The sequence below is a fragment of the Macaca thibetana genome, chromosome 2 (genome assembly GCF_024542745.1).
Source record: "Macaca thibetana thibetana isolate TM-01 chromosome 2, ASM2454274v1, whole genome shotgun sequence".
Classification (NCBI taxonomy): domain Eukaryota; kingdom Metazoa; phylum Chordata; class Mammalia; order Primates; family Cercopithecidae; genus Macaca; species Macaca thibetana.
Window position 1 is genome coordinate 163220632 of NC_065579.1, and position 19015 is coordinate 163239646.

At 33.6% G+C, this 19015-nt stretch overlaps 1 protein-coding gene across 3 annotated transcripts in view; it reads right to left on the bottom strand.

Annotated features, from left to right (window-relative positions):
• The window catches only part of NECTIN3 (nectin cell adhesion molecule 3), a 120863-nt gene that overhangs the window by 30728 nt on the left and 71120 nt on the right, over positions 1 to 19015 (bottom strand). For 2 of the 3 annotated variants that reach the window (XM_050778897.1, XM_050778899.1), the window contains exon 7: positions 17751 to 17832. In XM_050778897.1, the coding sequence (XP_050634854.1) occupies positions 17751 to 17832 (82 nt within the window). Of the gene's footprint in view, positions 1 to 12794; positions 15250 to 17750; positions 17833 to 19015 lie in introns of those variants that run through there. The other variant, XM_050778898.1, reaches the window with a different exon arrangement.

Here is a 19015-nt window from a genome sequence, read left to right on the forward strand (position 1 = left end):
TCAATGGTAAAATTTTGACAATAAAAGATGAAACAGGCATGAAATGTTTTGTCATTTCAACATGCTTTTGGCATTAAGTCTAGTGCCTGAGTTACATGGTGGTGTGTGCTGAACTGTGTTTTCAAAAAAGTTACGTCTAAGTTCTAATCCTGGGTACCTGTGAATGTGGCCTTATTTAGAAATGGAATTTTTGCCAATGTCATCGAGTTAAAATGAGGACATGCTGATTCGGGTGGACCCTAGTTCAACGACTGGTGTTCTTGTAAGAAAAAGAAAATGTAGTTATAGAGAGGAAGAACACCATGTAAAGATTATACGCCAGTGAATGTCAAGGATTCCCAGCAACCACCGGAACCAAAAGAGAGGCATGGAAAAGATTTCCCCTCAGGGCCTCAGACACCGTGCCAACACCTTGATTTGGGATTTCTGCCTCCAGAATTGTGAGAGAATAAATTTCAGTTGTTTTAAGTCACCCAGTTTTTGGTACTTTGTTAAGGCAGTGGGGAAATATATAACATATGGTAATATATTTCAGTCACAGTATTTGCTAATGGTAGTAACATGAGGAAAGAAACCCCCTTTGAAGGCTGACTATGCAAAACCAGGGCAGGACATGATGGTGTACAGCTGACAGAAATAAAGCTGAGAGACTCCACATGGGAGATAGCTTCAACGCAAAGCATCTACATATTTAACAAATACAACTATATTTGAGGAAATTAAATATTTAAATTTGATGTAAATGATATATCTTGATAACTAGACTTTTAAAAAATGACAAATGTATACAAGGTAAAGATTTACAAAAACTGGGTCTTAAAACTATGGTATTTTGCTAACTTTCAAATCTTAATTCTAGTTAAAAATTTCACAAACATTTGATTGTCAATATATCAATTATGAAATACAAATACTTTGCATATTTGGTACTTTTCTTTTGTACTTAAGTTTTCTTTTGGTTTCACAAATAGTAATTCCTGTTTCTTATTTGACTTTTTTTGTTTTTCAGATTTACTTTGATAGTATTCCCAGATCGTACTTGTTTCATCTTTTCACTGTGAAATCTTTTCTTGATTCTGAATTCTCCATTTACTTTATAGATCTGATCTATCCATATAAAAAATTAGAAAATCCTCTTTCTCAATATACTATTTATTCAAGTAACTGCAGTCATGACAATGCACAAAGAAAAAAATCATTGTGACATAAAAAATTAATGTATAACCACCTATAAAATGAATCTTCCCTCTCATAGCCTTCCCTAATTAATTCTTTCCTATTAGCATTAAAATTTTACTTTCAGTCTTTCATTGGTCAGCAGATGTTATGACCATCCACTGATGTATAACAATACAATGCAAATATAAGGTAAATGAATTATAAAGTGACATTATAAACCTTGCAAAGATTTACTGACCTCTATTGATATTTACCCTTCATTTTAGTTTTATATTTGCATGTTTCAAAACATTCTGGATATATGACAACACAGAGGACACAGACTGTATTTTCCAAAACCTGCTACAGCATTATTTCTAGTCACACAGACTTCCCAGAATACTGCCACTCCCCCATTAAGAACTGGAGTTTACATAAAACCTTGCCTTATGAGTGGGCCTTTGTAGTTGCTTCAACTATTAAAGTATGGTGGAAGTGATCCTATGGTAACACAGCTTTCACTTACCTTTCTCTCTGTGAACATGCACCTCAGGAATCCTGAGCTGCCATGTAAGAAGTCTAGCTACTAGGAAGCTACCATGCTGGAGAGACCATGTAGAAAGACTATAAAGAGAGACCCTTGGGCAGTGGGAGTGTAAACTGTTCAGCCCCCATCTGTTTGTGTTTTGTTATCCCAGGAACCAAACAAGTGAGTGAGCATTCAGATGACTACAGCCCCAGCCACCATCTGACTGCAACTATGTGAGAAACCCTAAGCTGCCCAGGGCTTCTCACAAAGCACCCTGTCAACTTCAGAATCAGGAGAGAGAGTAATAAAATGGCTGCTGTTCATTTAAGCCACTAAATTGAGGTTGTTACATAGCAAAAGAAAGCCAAAAGATTTTTACACATGGAAGTAGAGTGCTGCTGTAACAAAACCTAAAACACGTGGCAACAGCTTTGAGACCAGGCTATGGGCAGATGTTGGAAGGGCCTTAGAAGAGACAGCTAACAGAAGAAGCTTGGTGGTCTTCAAGGAGGCTGTTGGTAAAAGGTTAAAGAAAGATCAGGAAAATGTTACTGGAAGCTGAAAGGGAATCATTACATGGTAGGAGAAAGTTTAACAACACTGTTGGCTGTGGTGCTGTAAACAAAATTATATATATAATGGATCGGTGAATTTATCTGAGATTTCTAGGCAGTTTGATTGCATTAGTCTGTTCTCACACTGCTATAAAGGAAAGCCTGAGACTGCGTACTTTACAAAGGAAAGAGGTTTAATTGACTCACAGTTCCGCATGGCTGGTGAGGCCTTGAGAAACTTACAATCATGGCAGAAAGGGAAGCAAACACATCCTTCTTCACATTAGCAAAAGGGGGAAAAGCCCCTTATAACACCATCAGGTTTCATGAGAACTTATTACCACAAGAACAGCAGCATGGGGAAGCCTGCCTCCATGATTCAATTACCTCCCACCAGGTCCTTCCCATGACGTGGGGATTATGGGAACTACAATTCAAGATGAGATTTAGGTGGGGACACTGCCAAACCATATCAATGATATGAGTGCCAAATATTTCCTTTTAACTGTCTATGACTGAGTTTTTTTTCAAAGGCAGTGTTTAATTTTCAAGATCTATTTAACTCAGAGGTTAAATCACAAAGAGTGACCTGCCCTCCCAAGAAAACCCTGCAAGATATTGCCAAATTAGAGAGAGAAACCTTAAGAATCTACATGGAAAGGGATGCTAAGGGGTTGGAATCAGAATGGAAGGATCATAATGTTGACTTAAAATTTGTTTATACAGATCTGCTAAGTTGTGATTCTGGATTCAATGTATTGGAGTGGCTATTAGTGGTAACAGGTTGGCTGGCTGACTGAAATCCAGGCTCAAAGGTGGACTACACTAAATGAAGGTGAAATTCTAGAACTTCCTTGATATACTGTAGAAGAAAGAATTCAAATGCTTAAGGAGATAAAATGCTAAGGTGGATTTCTCTTATGTAAGATCTGTTTAATCACCTGTTAACTTTGTCCTCCAGAACAGCAGTGACCAACCTTTTTGGAACGAGGGATGGGTTTCATGGAAGACATTTTTTCCATGGATCAGGGTACAGGGGATGGTTTCGGGATGAAACTGTTCCACAAGGAGCATGCAACCTAGATCCCTTGCATGCACAGTTCGCAATAGTTTGTGCTCCTATGAGAATCTGATGCCACTGCTGATCTGACAGGAGGTGGAGCTCAGGCGGTAATGCTCACTCCCCTGCTGCTGTGTGGCCTGGTTCCTAACAAGCCACAGACCAATACTGGTCTGTGGCATGGGGGTTGGGGACCCCTGCTCCAGAGGTCTTGAGAACATTCCCTTCACCAATTCTGTGTGAAATACATTCATGAGGGGAGATCTGGCATCCTTGAGAATTCACTGGTTGCTCTTCTCTGTAGACCCAAGCATGGCAGTGGGTTAAAAAAAATGGCATTTTGCGGTGACAAAGGCCAAGTGGCAGCATTTAACCACCAGAAACAAGGTGGATATGGTGCCAGAATAACACCGTGAGACAGCAATTTCTGTTTGAAACTTTAATTACCTCATTAGTATAATACGCCTTATGTCTCCAGGTTGTGTTTGAAAAGCTTTGGAAGCTCACACATATCTACCATTTCTCCCTGCTCTACTTTTACTCCATACCGTCACACTAATTCTTACTTTCAAGATTACTAGAGATATAAACTCATTCTCTAATTCCGTTCCCAAAACTCATCTTCCCTACTCTCCATTCTTTTTTATTTTTTTTGAGACGTAGTCTCGCTCTGTCGCCCAGGCTGGACTGCAGTGGTGCTATCTCAGTTCACTGCAAGCTCTGCCTCCCAGGTTCACGCCATTCTCCTGCCTCAGCCTCCCGAGTCGCTGGGACTACAGGTGCCCACCACCACGTCCGGCTAAGTTTTTGTATTTTTAGTAGAGACGGGGTTTCACCGTGTTAGCCAGGATGATCTCGATCTCCTGACCTCCTGATCCTCCTGCCTTGGCCTCCCAAAGTGCCGGGATTATAGGCATTAGCCACTGTGCCCAGCCCCCTAAACTCCATTCTATTTTATTCTCCCTTTAGCTCCAATTTTCCACTAGAAATAATTTTTAAAATTGGAAAATATATGATCATCACTTTGGTTGCAAAAAGAAAAAAAATCTATACAGTGGAAAAATATATAAAGTAAAAAAAAAAATCATGTAAAAAAGAGTTAATGTGAAACATGGGTAAAAATAGCAAGATACTAATAACTGATTTTGATAATCCAACTGGGTTTGGCCATTTCCTTTTATTGTTGTTTTGAGTCTTATCACTTTGGTTTCCCATTTTTCACATCAGTTCAGGGCACTAGAAAAATCAAAATTTATGAATCTTGACTGTAAAAAAAAAAACTGGCAAAAAAGGAACATTAATCTAAAAGAAAGGTTAAATTTAAGAGACAGAAACACAATTAGGTTAACAAAATGAATATATCTGTATGGAAGATGTCTGAATTGACAGGGATTTTAAGATACTAAGATGGTAGCTAGCTGTGAAATATATATACGTACATGCAGAAATGGAAGCAGATAATTTTAACAGAAGTACAGGGATTAGAAAAGGTTATAAATTCATTTGGCACTTATCACCATGGAGTATTCTATTTTGTTCCAGAAACATATTTCATGATGAATATTACATTTCAATGAAATGAAACAGAGGGACCAGTGAGGGCAGATAAAATACACTATATTAGAAATGGTTAAAAATACTGGGAGTACTCAAGCTAGTTTAAATAAAATAGTGACAGCAAGTCAGAGAACTTTAAATATCTGAAAGGCTATCAAACAATTCCTGAAGGATTGTTGCAAGCATTTAATTTTTGTATAAAAAGTGGGCTAAGAAATTTATGTTCTTAATAAATGTAGCTTAAAATGCTTAAGAGATTTTTTAAAATTACAGAGATCATAATCAGGGCTAATTAAGTTGAAAGGAGGGTAGATTTCTAATTTGCTAGCAATTTGGCCTATCAAAAAAGAAATATAATGTCTCACGAGGTAGTAAAATTGTTAACTGAAGTGTTTTCAGTTGAAAGCTAGATGGCGATCTTTTAGGAGTGATGTTGGAGGAAATTTCGCCTTGAGTAGAAGACTGAGCTTTGAGACCTCAAACGGTGTTTCCAACTCCAGGGCAATGACTCATACTTGCCATGTGCTGCCCTGACAACTCTCTCTCCCTTGTCAAGTTAGGTAACTCATAATATCACATTCCTCACTTAAAAAGAAAAAAAAAAAAAAAAAAGTACAGTGGATTACTTAATTAATTCCAGTTAGTTCACTATGGAAAACTACCATCAAGGATAGGATTACTCAGTTGTAGAGGACTTTAAAATAAAAATAAACTTGAGTAACTTTTTATGAGCCAAAAACCATACTCATTATAAATCCCTGTATACAAGAACTATAATGGGAGTGGAAGTGAAGGAATATTCCCCCAGAACAATTTTGGTGTTTGGACTTACAATTACATGCAGTATTTTGGGATGTAAGAATAGAAAACAATAAAATATAAACCTACTAGAGCAAAAATAGAAAATAATAAAATTAAGTATAAATTGTTATATAAACTCAGCACGTATAAAAACAGATTTACAAAAGAAACTGGAAGCTATTAATTATAATATCAACAAACAGTTCAGTCAGTCTTAATGTTAGCAAATCTAATGGATGTGCAGTGGCAATTCATTGTGGTTTAACTTGTATTTATCTGGTGACTAGTAATGTTGAGTATTTTTTCATGTGCTTATTGGCCATTAGTACATTTTCTTTGACAAAAAGTCTAAATAAATCTGCTCATTTTAAAAAACTGGGTTGTCTTCCTATTGAATTCTAAGACTTCTTCATATATTCTGGAAGAAAGTCTTTTGTCTGATACAAATTTTGTTTGTGTCTGTGGTTTGCCTTTGCTTTCCTAATGGTGTCTTTCAAAGACCTAAAGTTTTTAATTTTAATGAAGTCCAACTTATCACTTTAAGTTTTATGTTTTTATGATCTGGTACAATTAATGTGTGGGGGTGTGTGTGTGTGTGTGTGTGTAAACATGCCACACATGGTTTAACAATTATACATACAGTTCATTTCTCAATGGGAAATACCCACAGTAAAATTATTCAACTTTGTAACTACCTTTTCTTAAATATAGTCTGCAATTTCTCAGGTTCTACTTAAAAGTAAAGCTACTATTTTACATTATTTTTCTAAAAAGGTATTTGTGGTTTCCATGGGAATACATGTATCAATAATAAGGCATTTGAAAAGTTTCAGACAAATACATTTACATGCCATTTCTTTTCATAAACAGGACTGATAGTCTATAGAATTACCGCCCGCCAAACATCTGAAATTGAGATTATTACCTTCTGTAAAGTGCCAATGAATTTAAAATACGAATCTTCATAAAGCTAAGCATTTCCTTTTAAAGGCCTTTAACAAATCTCATTCTTCTAAAGCTACTTATGTACAAAAAATACTCCACCGATAGCAAGTTTTATATCTCATCTATATTCATTGTGGTTAAAGCTACTGTAAAGATATCATTCAAAGTGCATTTTAAGCTTCTAGTATCTATGTGAGCTGTCAAACAGTCCTAAGTGTAAAGCAACCAAAATACAATGTTTAATTCACATTTTTAAGAAGAAAATCTTGTTCTTAAAGCAAAAAAAAATTTGAAGTAATTTTTGTCTACATTGTTTTTTAAATTCAATGATATTTGGATTGGCAACAGTTCTTAAAATGAAACTCGAAAACATGTACAGAATAGTGTTGGTTACTTCTACTGTGTGTGCTTTTATAATAACCCATTAACTAATCAACTGTATAGTTAAATGTTACACTAAGAATCACATGAAGATATCTATGTAGAACATTGGTCTCAAGTAATACCAATGTTACTTTTGAATCTACCATCTGTATTATTTTCCCAGGGGAAAAAAAAGGAGTCAAGATGTAGAACTGGAAGGGGCCTTAAAACGTAACTTTATTCCCAATGCAGGAATGCTTCCTATAACCTACAACAATAGACAAAAGCTGAGTCCAATACACAATGTCAGTATTACTGTGCAAAGTATCAGCCCCACTATCAGACAAATCTAATTATTGGAAACGTCATCTTTATGCTGAGTATTCTATTCTACCTTCTTGTGACCTTCACCTTGCGGTTCAAGTTCTGTTTTTTAAAATTATAAAGAAAAACTACACTCCCCCATCAATGGAACAGTAAGAAATCATCATGGAGTTTGGCTCTGTGGAAGAAACAGACAAATTATGCAGTCATAGAAATGTTAAATGAACTCAAGCTGGATCTCTTGAAAAACCAGAAGTAGGCCTAAAAGAATTTAATGTATTTTAAGTTCTAAGTTTTTTGTTTGGTTGTCATGGAAACTCATCAAAAAGAATGATCCTGAATATGAATGTGTAACCTATGTATTTTGCTATTAATCAAAGGTAAGGAAAGTAAGTTGTGACATGTTAGTAAATATGAAAATGATTTTAACAGGCCTAATGCGTTTTGAAACATATTTGTAAAGCAGTATCAATGATTCAAACTAAAGTACCACTCCAGATAGGGCCCCTCCCCTAAAACAGTGGGTCTTACTAACTTTTCAATAATAAAATGCTGTTTAGTCTGAATTTCAAGATTAACATTTTAATTTACATGCCCCAAAATACACACATGTTACTGTGGGGCTTATTTCTCAGAATAAGATTCCCAAGTAGCAAGTGATATATATTTAAAAAGATGGAGTTACCAACTGGCTAACTGCTTGCCCTGAACACATTCCCAATCAAGATATATCAATAAATCAAATAATGGGATGTTATTATACAAAAACCTAAGTGGATGAACATCTGGGTTTGAAAATATGTTCCAAGAAACCAGCAAAATAAATTTGGAATCATACCACAACCAGATTTAGCCAGTGGTGAAAACATGTCTGTGGGGAAAGAGAGGTAACTATGTCTATTATCATGCCTAGAAACAGGAATTTGAACTATGGTAGCTTGGTAGCTATGGAAACTTATCTGACAGTTTGCCAAGGCAAACTGGGTTAAAGATTCCCATTCTCATAAAAGAAAATGGAATAATTTGGTGGCTGCAGATAAGGTCAACTCAACCAAGAATAAACTGTGGTCATGACTACTTTCCCCAAAACAAATCCTTTTGAATGTTTTCCCATTTATTCAGTTATTTTTAAACATTTCTTAATTTTTGGCATTTTAAATCTTTCTAAACCAAAACGTATCTTGAATTTAATCTAGTATTTCTAACTTACTTGAAAACTGTAGCCTTTTAAAGAGTTATGGTCTATTTTTTTTAACCAATGAACTCTTTATAAACATTTAAATTAATTCATTCTAACATGTCTTCTTCAAACTTAAGATGTTTCTAAATAAAAATTTTACTTTAACAAAAGTTTTAATTCTAATTTCATTTTATTTAAGGTATCTGAATAGATTCAAAAACAAAAGTGTGCTAAGTATTCAATAAATTTGTTCTAAGACACTTCCAGAGTGCTAGAGAAGTATCTTAGAGAGCTTTAAGTACCAGTGAAGGCTGGTGATTTGAGATAAAAGTCGAAAAGTCATGTTTTCAGTGGAATACTATCACAGGAGTTAATATAACACCATGATTATTTAGCAGCTCAAAGTCAGGCTACATGGACTTAAATACATACTGGCACTAGGACATAAATACGTGAAATCAGGACAATCCTGGACATTCTAGGATATAAGATTACTGTGCTCATATATAAGGAGGGTATCAATAGCCTGAGATAGTCTCCCCATTGGTATTTTCGTGTAAACAGGTAGTAACGGATATTATTAATCTCTAATCCTGGGAAGTAAGGCAAGCACTGAGGTCTCACTGGCATTGCTAATGTCACAATATGAAGATAGCTAACTTGGACAACTCTTCACTTAGGGCAGCCTTAATTTAGCCTGATTTTTATTCTCTCAGAAGTCCATAAATAGACCAATTTTCTATTTTTAACGTATCAAAAGAACTTCAACAAAACCATCTGTTCAGAATAAAATCAACACTAAATGGCCAAATTCAAAGTAAAATTAGATTAATAGTGGTTATATAAAATTTAATTCACAAATAATATGTCCATTCTCTGACAACAATTTAGTTTCTTTGTTCTGAACATTTATAAATAGTTCAGCTCTCTGTCCAGACTTCTTCGTATTTACAAAGGAACTGCTCCCAATACATAAACATCATGCTTTTATGAAGAAAGCTACTAGGTGCTCTGAAATTGGGAGGAAATTTCATTGTACTTGGCTTACCACATTAAGCTTCAATGGTTCCTTATTTCTGTTTACTCATGAGTCAATCAAGTTTTGATTAAATAAAACGACAACTAACAAAAAATAGGTCCTCCACAGCCCCATTCCAGAGATAAAAGCATAGCACTACATTGTTATCATATAATCTGAACATCATCAAAATTAACATCTTCTCTTAAAAAGTCACTGTTGACTGGGCGCAGTGGCTCACACCTGCAATCCCAACACTTTGGGAGGCTGAGGTGGGCGGATCACGAGGTCAAGAGATCAAGACTATCCTGGACAACATGGTGAAACCCCGTTTCTACTAAAATACAGAAATTAGCTGGGCCTGCTGGTGTGCGCCTGTAGTCCCAGCTACTTGGGAGGCTGAGGCAGGAGAATCGCTTGAACCCGGGAGCAGGAAGTTGCAGTGAGCCAAGATTGCACCACTGCACTCCAGTCTGGCAACAGAGCAAGACTTGTTTCAAAAAAAAAAGAAAAGAAAAGAAAGTCACTGTTAAAGAGAATGACAAGCAAAAGAATCGGAGAAAATATCTGCTAATTATATAGCTGACAAAGGATTTGTATCTAAAATATATAAAGAACTCTCAAAACTCATCAATAAGAAAGTGATCCAATAAAAATGAAAAATCTGAACAGATATTTCACCAAAGAACATAAACTGATGACAAACCAGCAAATGAAAAAATGTTCTACATATTAGTAACTAGGAAAAATGAAAATTTAAACCTAAATAAAACACAACCACACAACTATTAGAATATCTAAAAATTTTAATGTCTGATCATAGTAAGTGTTGGTAAGGGTATGAAGCAACTCACATGGCTGATAGGAACATAAATGGTAAAACCATTTAGGATGACAGTTTGGCATTTTCTTAGAAAGTTAAACACACACTTACCATATGACCCAGTCATTCCACTCCTAGGTGTTTACCCAAGAGAAATGAAAGCATATATTTACACAAAGACTTGTACATAAATGTTCATAGCAACTCTGTAATAGTCCCAAACTGGAAACAAAAATGTCCATCAACAGATAAATATATAAACAAAAATGCAGTATATTATAGCTACGTAAAAAGAATTAACTACTGATCAACATAACATGAATGAATCTCAAAATTGCTATGTAAAGTGAAAGAAGCAAGACCAAAAGAGAGAACAAATTGTATAAAATTTGTGTAAAATTTGAGAATATGTAAACTAATACATGACAGAAAGCAGATCAGTGGTTAGTTTCCAGAGGATATGAAAGAGAAGCTGGTAAAGGACTAGAGGGGGGAGATTACAAAGGGACACTAGGACTTTTGGAAATGATGGATATGTACAGTATTTTCATTGTGGTGATATCTGCCAGGTATATTTGTGTGTGTGCGCAGTATATGTAAAACATATCAAATTTACATTCCTAATATGTGAAGTTTAGTGTGTGTTAATTAACATTTTAATAAAGCTCTTCTTAAAAAAGGAAGAAAGCTGTCACCATAGATGTTGTCCATTCATCACTAAAACGTAAGCTCCATAGACAATTTTTTTCATCTTTTATTAACTACATATTCTCAGTACTGGCACATATTAAATATTCAAGAAATATTTATTTGATAAATGAATGACAAAGGAAAAAAAACAAAACACTACTATGAATCAAAAAGTGTAGATCCCATATATTCCAGTTTCATTTCAAGCACTACTAAGGTTATAATAAAGGTATGAATATTTCCAAAAGAAACATATGCTAAGTTTAAATAAATCAAAGTAGCATCAGCTTTGTTTTTCTACTGAAATAATTTCACTGCTTAGCATCTTTAATATTTTTATCAAGAATTATACAGCTTCTTTTAAAATAATAATAGCAAATGCACAGTAATTACTGTGTTGTCAGGCACTATTCTAAGGATGTAGCATATATTAGTTTATTAATCCCTATAAACCCTTATAAAACAAGCTTATCTTTTTCTCATTTATAAGACAGATAGCAAAAGCTTTGATATGATGAAGACATCAATCTTTTACACTTCACATGTTACAGCTATATCTCCTTTAAATTAACTTTATGATTCTTGACAAATATTTTTAGATATTTAGATTTTTAATATTTCTTTTTGCTTTGAAGGGCGCTCCCCAACTAAAATTAGTTAATAAATCATTATTTTAACCGAGCTTTGTTGATCACAAAATTTTTTTTCACCTCAGAGCAGAATAAGGACCCACAATTCTTGCACTACTTGTCTCAATAACTGCTAGTACTTACTAACTGAAGGCAGTATGAAAGATGAAAACATTTTTCTACTCAAGGGGAAAACTATGCTAGAAATAATCCTTATTTGAATAATCCACTCGGTCATATACTTTTATATAATTTGGGAAAAAAATATTAACTCTTCTATCATATTCCTCTCTCCCTTCCCTAATCCCAAAGATCATAACTACAGGTAGTGCCTGGAAACATGTTAAAATATTCAGATCCTGGGAGAAAATAAGACCATCAATGATTACTAACAAAAGCAGCCTACCTAAAAATTACTATTGGAAGATGGCAATGATGTATTGGAAAAATGACTTTTAAAAAGATATAATAAAAATACATGAAACTATAAAGAGGAGAAAAGTGAATGGGTTCAAGAAAGGTTTAAATGAAATATGGCCTGATTATAACTGAATACCTGGAGGGACTTATCTCTTGAACTTAAATTCTTAAAACCACAAATTTTAGTAACATTTGAGTTCCAACCATAATTGTTTTGCTTTTCTAAAACTTCTTATAACATAAACCAATGGAGACACATGATTCATCTTACTAAACTGTTTTTGCCACAGATTTGGATACCATGGAGCAATGCACATGAAACAAAATATTTTCACATCTACTTATAAAACGTTTAGAAAACGTTCATCACAATTTTGTCCAATAAATAAATAGACAAAAGAATAACAATTTGCAGGAAAAAATGGCTTTTTAAACACTTGAAAGGATGCAGAAACTCACTAAAAGATTGCAAAATTACAATTATATGTACGTGCCATTCCTATCAGATTAGCAATAATCAAGAGGAATACATATACATACTATTGGTGAGGTTGTGGAGAAACAGGTATTTTTATATATTATTAGTAGAAGTGCAAAATAGTACAGTTCTTATAGAGGATTATTTGGCAATATATATCAAAACTATAAATACATTTACTGTTTGATGTAGCAAGATCAAATTTAAAAATTTACCCTGCAGATACTTGCATACATACAAAAGAGCATAGATACCAGGCTATTCGTTATAGCATTATTGGTTTATTAAAATCTTTTGACATTGCAAACTACGTAATATACACACATTACAATACTATGTAGACATAAAAAAGGTTGAGAATGCTCTCTGCATCTCAATAATAAAAGATCTGCAGTATATTTTAGGAGAAAATGGCAAGATATGTAACAAGGTATATGTATACATTACTTTTAAACAGGGGGAAAATAAATTAAAATGCACCTGAGTGTGTGTGCGTGTGTGTGTTTTCTTGTCTATGTTTAAAGAAACAGTACGAAGACATAAATTAATAAAAGTGGTTATCTGTAGATGATGGGGGTAGGGTAAATAGGTATGGGAATGAGACCTTAGAAAACAACTCTTTATATTGTTGTGTATGTATTATCTATACACTTCAAAACATGTAACAACATTCTTTCTCTACTAGCACTGTCATGAATATTTACAAACATTTACTAAAGAAAGAAATATACTATAGTAAATTATTGGAAAGAAATTCAGTTTTTTCAGAAAGTTAACACTGCTGACACACTGACCAGTATGACTAGCTTAACATTCCAGGTCAGCGACTCAGGTATTCAATAGATCTCTATTTTCCTATGCTAAAAGGCTACTTACAGAGGCGGGTAAAGGCACTGCAGAAAAAACAGAAACTACAGAAAATATTAAAAAAATAATATTCACTGAGAAATCTATTACAAAGATAATTGCTAACATTTAAAAATATTTCTATAGTCTGTTTTTCTCTGTACTTTTACATATATTATATATTGATATCTCATACTTGATACAGTGATATTATGGACACTGACATTAAATATACTGAAATATAGTATCTGTGATACGGATATGATAAATGATGCAGAAATTTTCACAGATTATAAACTGAAGAGGATATAAAAAAGGGCTTGATTCTTTCACCTACTCATTCAAAAACTGTTTATCAGAATACATAAGGTGATGCATATGTTAATTTGCTTGATTTAGTTATTCCACATACATTAAAGCATCGCGTTGCATGTTGTATATCACAAAAATATACAATTTTGATCTGTCAAATTAAAAAAAAATTATCAGGTACTTATATGTGCCAAGCACTGTATTATGCACTAAGATTATGGTACTAAACCACAGTGACATGACCCCTGCCTTCATACCACTTACAATTTACAACAGCAGTTCTCAAATTTTTGGCCCCAGGACCCCTTTACGAACTTTTACATTTTGAGAACCCCAAGCACTTTCATTTATAGGAATAACAGCTATCTATATTTATCATGTTATTCATTTAAACTAAGAGTTTTTAAAAATTTAATTCATTTAAAAAGAATAGGAAACCTATTATAGGTTAATATAAACAGTATCTCCTAAATTTTATAAATCTTTTAATATCTGGGTCAAAAGAGGAAAGTTTGATTTTCATATCTGCTACAGCATTCAGTCTACCATAATATGTTGTTTAGTTGAAGTATATAAAGAAAAATAAAAGCTTCACACAAATACATTAGTTGGAAAAGGGAGACTATTTCAATAGTCTTCAGATAATTAGAAAAATACTTCTGCAATACTAAACTAAAATGCTACAAGTGGTAGTTTCTTAAGGTTAGTTGCTATGTGGAATCTAAAAACATACCAATAAGCTTTTTATATTCTGTGTCATTCATTAAAGTACTTTATGCATATATTACATTTCATCACATAGAAAGCTTACACACACATATACAAATATACATATTGTGTATACATAAACCAAATATCTGTCATGAAAACTGGTATGTGTATTCTTATACTTGAAATACTGTTCATAAAACTGTTTTAGGATTGTTAAAAATTAAACATTTACCAAAAATCATTTGACAGACAACTACTGTGAAAATAGGTATAAGGAGAGAAAAATCTCATGATAGTTCAAGCGATTGAAAAGCTTTTATTAACATGGTATGTCAGCACTGTAAAAATAACTTCAAAAGCCTCATTCCCCGTAATATTGCTGCTAAACTGAAATTCCTATTATCATTCTCAGTAGAGTCAAATAAATATCCATTTCATGGGATCTCCTGGTCATCATTTCTAGAGTAAATGCTACTTTAGGCTGAAACACAGACTATTCTAAAAGATTCACATTTTCATTAAGATTTTTCCATATCAGAAATCCAACTATATTCAAAATATTAGATATGTTTTCCTGAAAATGTTCCCTACATCATTTTACTTGATTTGGAAAATAGTTTTCACAATGTTTTTAATTCTTTCAAATCAAGACTAAAAAACAGCATTATTCATAGAATGCAGTGTTTTCAAAAATTTTAATGCAAGGAAATTCTATATTAGTCTTCAATTATTTCATATCAGATTTAAAACTGAATGACATAAGGAAACCCCTCATATGTATTCCCCTGAGAAATCACAATATGCAAAGGATAAAAAGGAGAACTGTCATTTGCAGCAAATAGATTATATTCCTAAAAAAATAAAATGAAAAACCATTAGAATGAATCAAAAACTTGATAAAAGAGGATGCATATAAGATTCATATTTTTAATCAGGCATTTCTATATGCTAATAGCCAATTTAAAAAGTTCACAGGGGGAGGGTGGAGAGAAATCCCAGTGACTATCAAAATACTTAAAATGCCTAAAGTAAACCTAATAGGAATGTGGAAAGCATGTACCAGAAAGAGATTTTATTCCAGCATACACACACACACACACACACACACAGACACACCCCACCAGAAACCAGAATAGAGGCTTATCTGGTTTCTAGATGGGAAGAAATGACGTTATCATAAAGTTGTCAATTCTTATTAAATTAATTCAGGAGTTCAATAGAATGTTTATGGAATCTGGGAAGGTAATTCTGAAGCAGACAGAGAAAAGAAAAGTCAAGAAAAATTTTGAAAGCAAGAACAGAGATAAGGGAATTTACTGAATATCAAATAATATTATAAAACAATTATAATTGAAATACCAGTATCCTGGTTTAGGAAGAGAAAGACATAGCAATATAACAGAATTAAGAGTTCAGAAACAGACCTAATATGTATGAGAATTTACCTTAGGGTAAAAGTGCTCTTGAACCATGCAGAAGTATAGGTAATTGAAAAGTATTTGGACAACTGGTTATCCCATTGGGAAAAAATGGGTCTCTACCTCTTTATTAAGTTTAATAAAGTTTCAGATTAAAATGAAACATAAACCATAAAACTATTAGTTTTCTTTTTTTTTTTTTTTTTGAGACGGAGTCTCACTCTGTCTCCCAGGCTGGAGTGCAGTGGCACAATCTCAGCTCACTGCAAGCTCCGCCTCCCGGGTTCACGCCATTCTCCTGCCTCAGCCTCCCGAGTAGCTGGGACTACAGGTGCCCGCCACCGCACCTGGCTAATTTTTTTGTATTTTTAGTAGAGATGGGGTTTCACCGCGTTAGCCAGGATGGTCTCGATCTCCTGACCTCGTGATCCGCCCGTCTCGGCCTCCCAGAGTGCTGGGATTACAGAAGTGAGCCAAAACTATTAGTTTTCTAAGACTTTTTTCTACACTCTAGTTCAAGGAGAGAGAAGGAAATGTAAGGAAGTAATTTCAGACAACACACAACTTCCAACAAACACAATGAAAGAAATAGATTTTTACTACATATAAACGTAATATTTTCTATATGACACTATACGGTTAAAAGTAAGAGATAAATATAATACAAAAGATTACTATCCATATCAAAGAGTTCCTAAAAAACTAAGAAGCAAAATTCAAAAAGTAACCAAAAATCTGAAAAATGACGCAAAAAGGTAATTTACATAATTATTAATACCTATAGCCAATCGATTATGAAAAGCAGACCAACTTCATCTAGGAATCTACAAAACATTTTAATGAGCTACTTTTTCAGTTATCTAACTGGCAAAAAAACAAACCCAAACCCAAACCCAAACCCAAACGAAAACAAAACACAACAAAAAAACCCAACAGCTCCAGCTAAGAATTTTATGACATTTCACACTGCTTGTCAATTTCATTTATTTGCCAAGAGATGAGACTACACTCTTTATGTGAGAACGAAAGGTCTGAAAAAATGGCACATCTTCACTATCAGGACACCTAACTGTGTAAGATGACAAAGCTAGCACCCACTGACAGTGGGTCCACGTGCCAGGGAATGCTCCTTCCTGCCCCATTCTTGGTCAGTAGACTGACTACACAGTCAGCTAAGGAAGAGAAGCTGAGAACATCTTGGCAGAAACATTCCTTTAGAATTTTTCCACCAAATTAAATCAATGAATGGATGGGCTAATGATTTGCCTTATTCAGGGTGAAGATACAGGACATATTTTAGGAGGAAAGTATTATAAGATATGCCCCCAGACGTTATAAAACCCCAGTACAGGCTTAGAGATCCAATATGTTGTGTTGGTGATAAAGACAAAACAAACATACAAACACAACCACTAAAGTTGAGAATCAAAGAATTCAAATATTCTGATAGTTTACAACTTTCTCAAATAACAAGTACAGCACATTAATCCAGGTATAGAATACAAGATAAAAGCACTGAATCATACTTTCACATGAATTAATGGGAACTGATTCCAAAACAGAATAAAATACTGTACACTCCAAGGAAAAGAAGCCCTTCATGCTACTCAACAGATATTCATTTTCTACTTTTTATTTTACAATAAACTTGTATGTCAATAAAACTGTGTTAACAGTAAGTCTTCAACAAGTATTCAGTGAAAAGCCTAATATAATGTTGATTTGTCTTATCTATACTGGCCATAACAACTTGTTGACAAAATTTGATCTCTTAAATGTTTCAGAGAAATGACTGAGCAAGTTAAAACTTAGGTACTGCTATGTAATCTTTAATGCATAATGACTGAACAACATTTTGAAAGAAATAATATAAATGGCTTAGTATTTTTTTAAATGTATCTCACATTATCTTAAGTGTACTCATGAACACATACCTGATACAGGTCTTTCTGAGGCAAAGGTGGGGATCGTTCTTCATACATAGGAGGTGGTTTATGTGTGGGTGGAAGGTCAATCCTGCATTGCAAAGGTTAAAATATGTGATTGTCACATTTAGGGGAAAAAAAAAAAAAAAGAGCAAAAGAAAATCAAGGTTCTCATAAGTTTTGAGAATATTTTCCTCATACTATATAATATTTACACTAGCCTACATGTTTAATTCAGTTCTTAGATTGCCATTAATCTATCAAAGATCAAAAATAAAAGTAAACACTGGTGTTAAAGGTTCCTGTATGTAGAACCAATCATGTTTAAAGAAGGAATTAAAATAGAAGAACTGAAATTAAGTAATTCAGTATACGACATGACTTTAGTGCATGTTTTAATATTTGACTATGTCTATCAACATTTTAGAGTGTCACTACACTTTCCTCCAAAGTGTCGTAATAAGAAATATTTACACTGTATTTTAGAAATACTTCCAAAACTGATTTTCAAAAGCTTTAGTCACAATTACAATATTGTCAGATAATTTTTTCAATCTACAGACCATTATAAATCTTGCCATCTGAAATAAACAAAATAATCATTACATTTTTAGTGAATGCATTTATTTTTTCCAAAGTTGCACATCAGAAAATCAATATTTTCATATATTTTAAATATTGTTTACTTATAACAAATATAGGTTTTAATATACCTTGTAGCTCTCTGCATTTTACAAGATTTTATATAGTCTCATGCTTTTGAAGATCACAGATAACATTTTCAGTACTTGTGCTTAGAAAATCAAAAAGTTAACTATATTAAAGGACAAAGGGAATGAAAACTATAGATCCTGAAGTAATAAATTCTGTGGTCTAATAATGTCTCCATGAATATAAACTAGTATTTTAAATGATTAAAACTTAAGTGATAAATAAGATGGCTACATTAATTTGTTAGCCTACCAGTACATTATGTTTTTGAAATTATAGAAAAGCCAAGATAATCTGGAAATTAAGATTAAGTAACCACATGCTAGTCACTCTTGAAAGACTGAAGGACTCCAGTCCCACAAGTATTATACTGAAAGAGCATTTTTTCATCCTTTGTTTAAATAATTGTTTCTTCTTATCTAACGAAAATCACAGCAAATTTCTAGCTCCAAGGTGCCATAGGCCATTTAGGTGAGAAAACTGAGGCTCATTGAGATAAAGTAACTTACTTGTTCATGGTCATAGTACTAATTTGATCATGACAGAGCTGTAACTGACACACA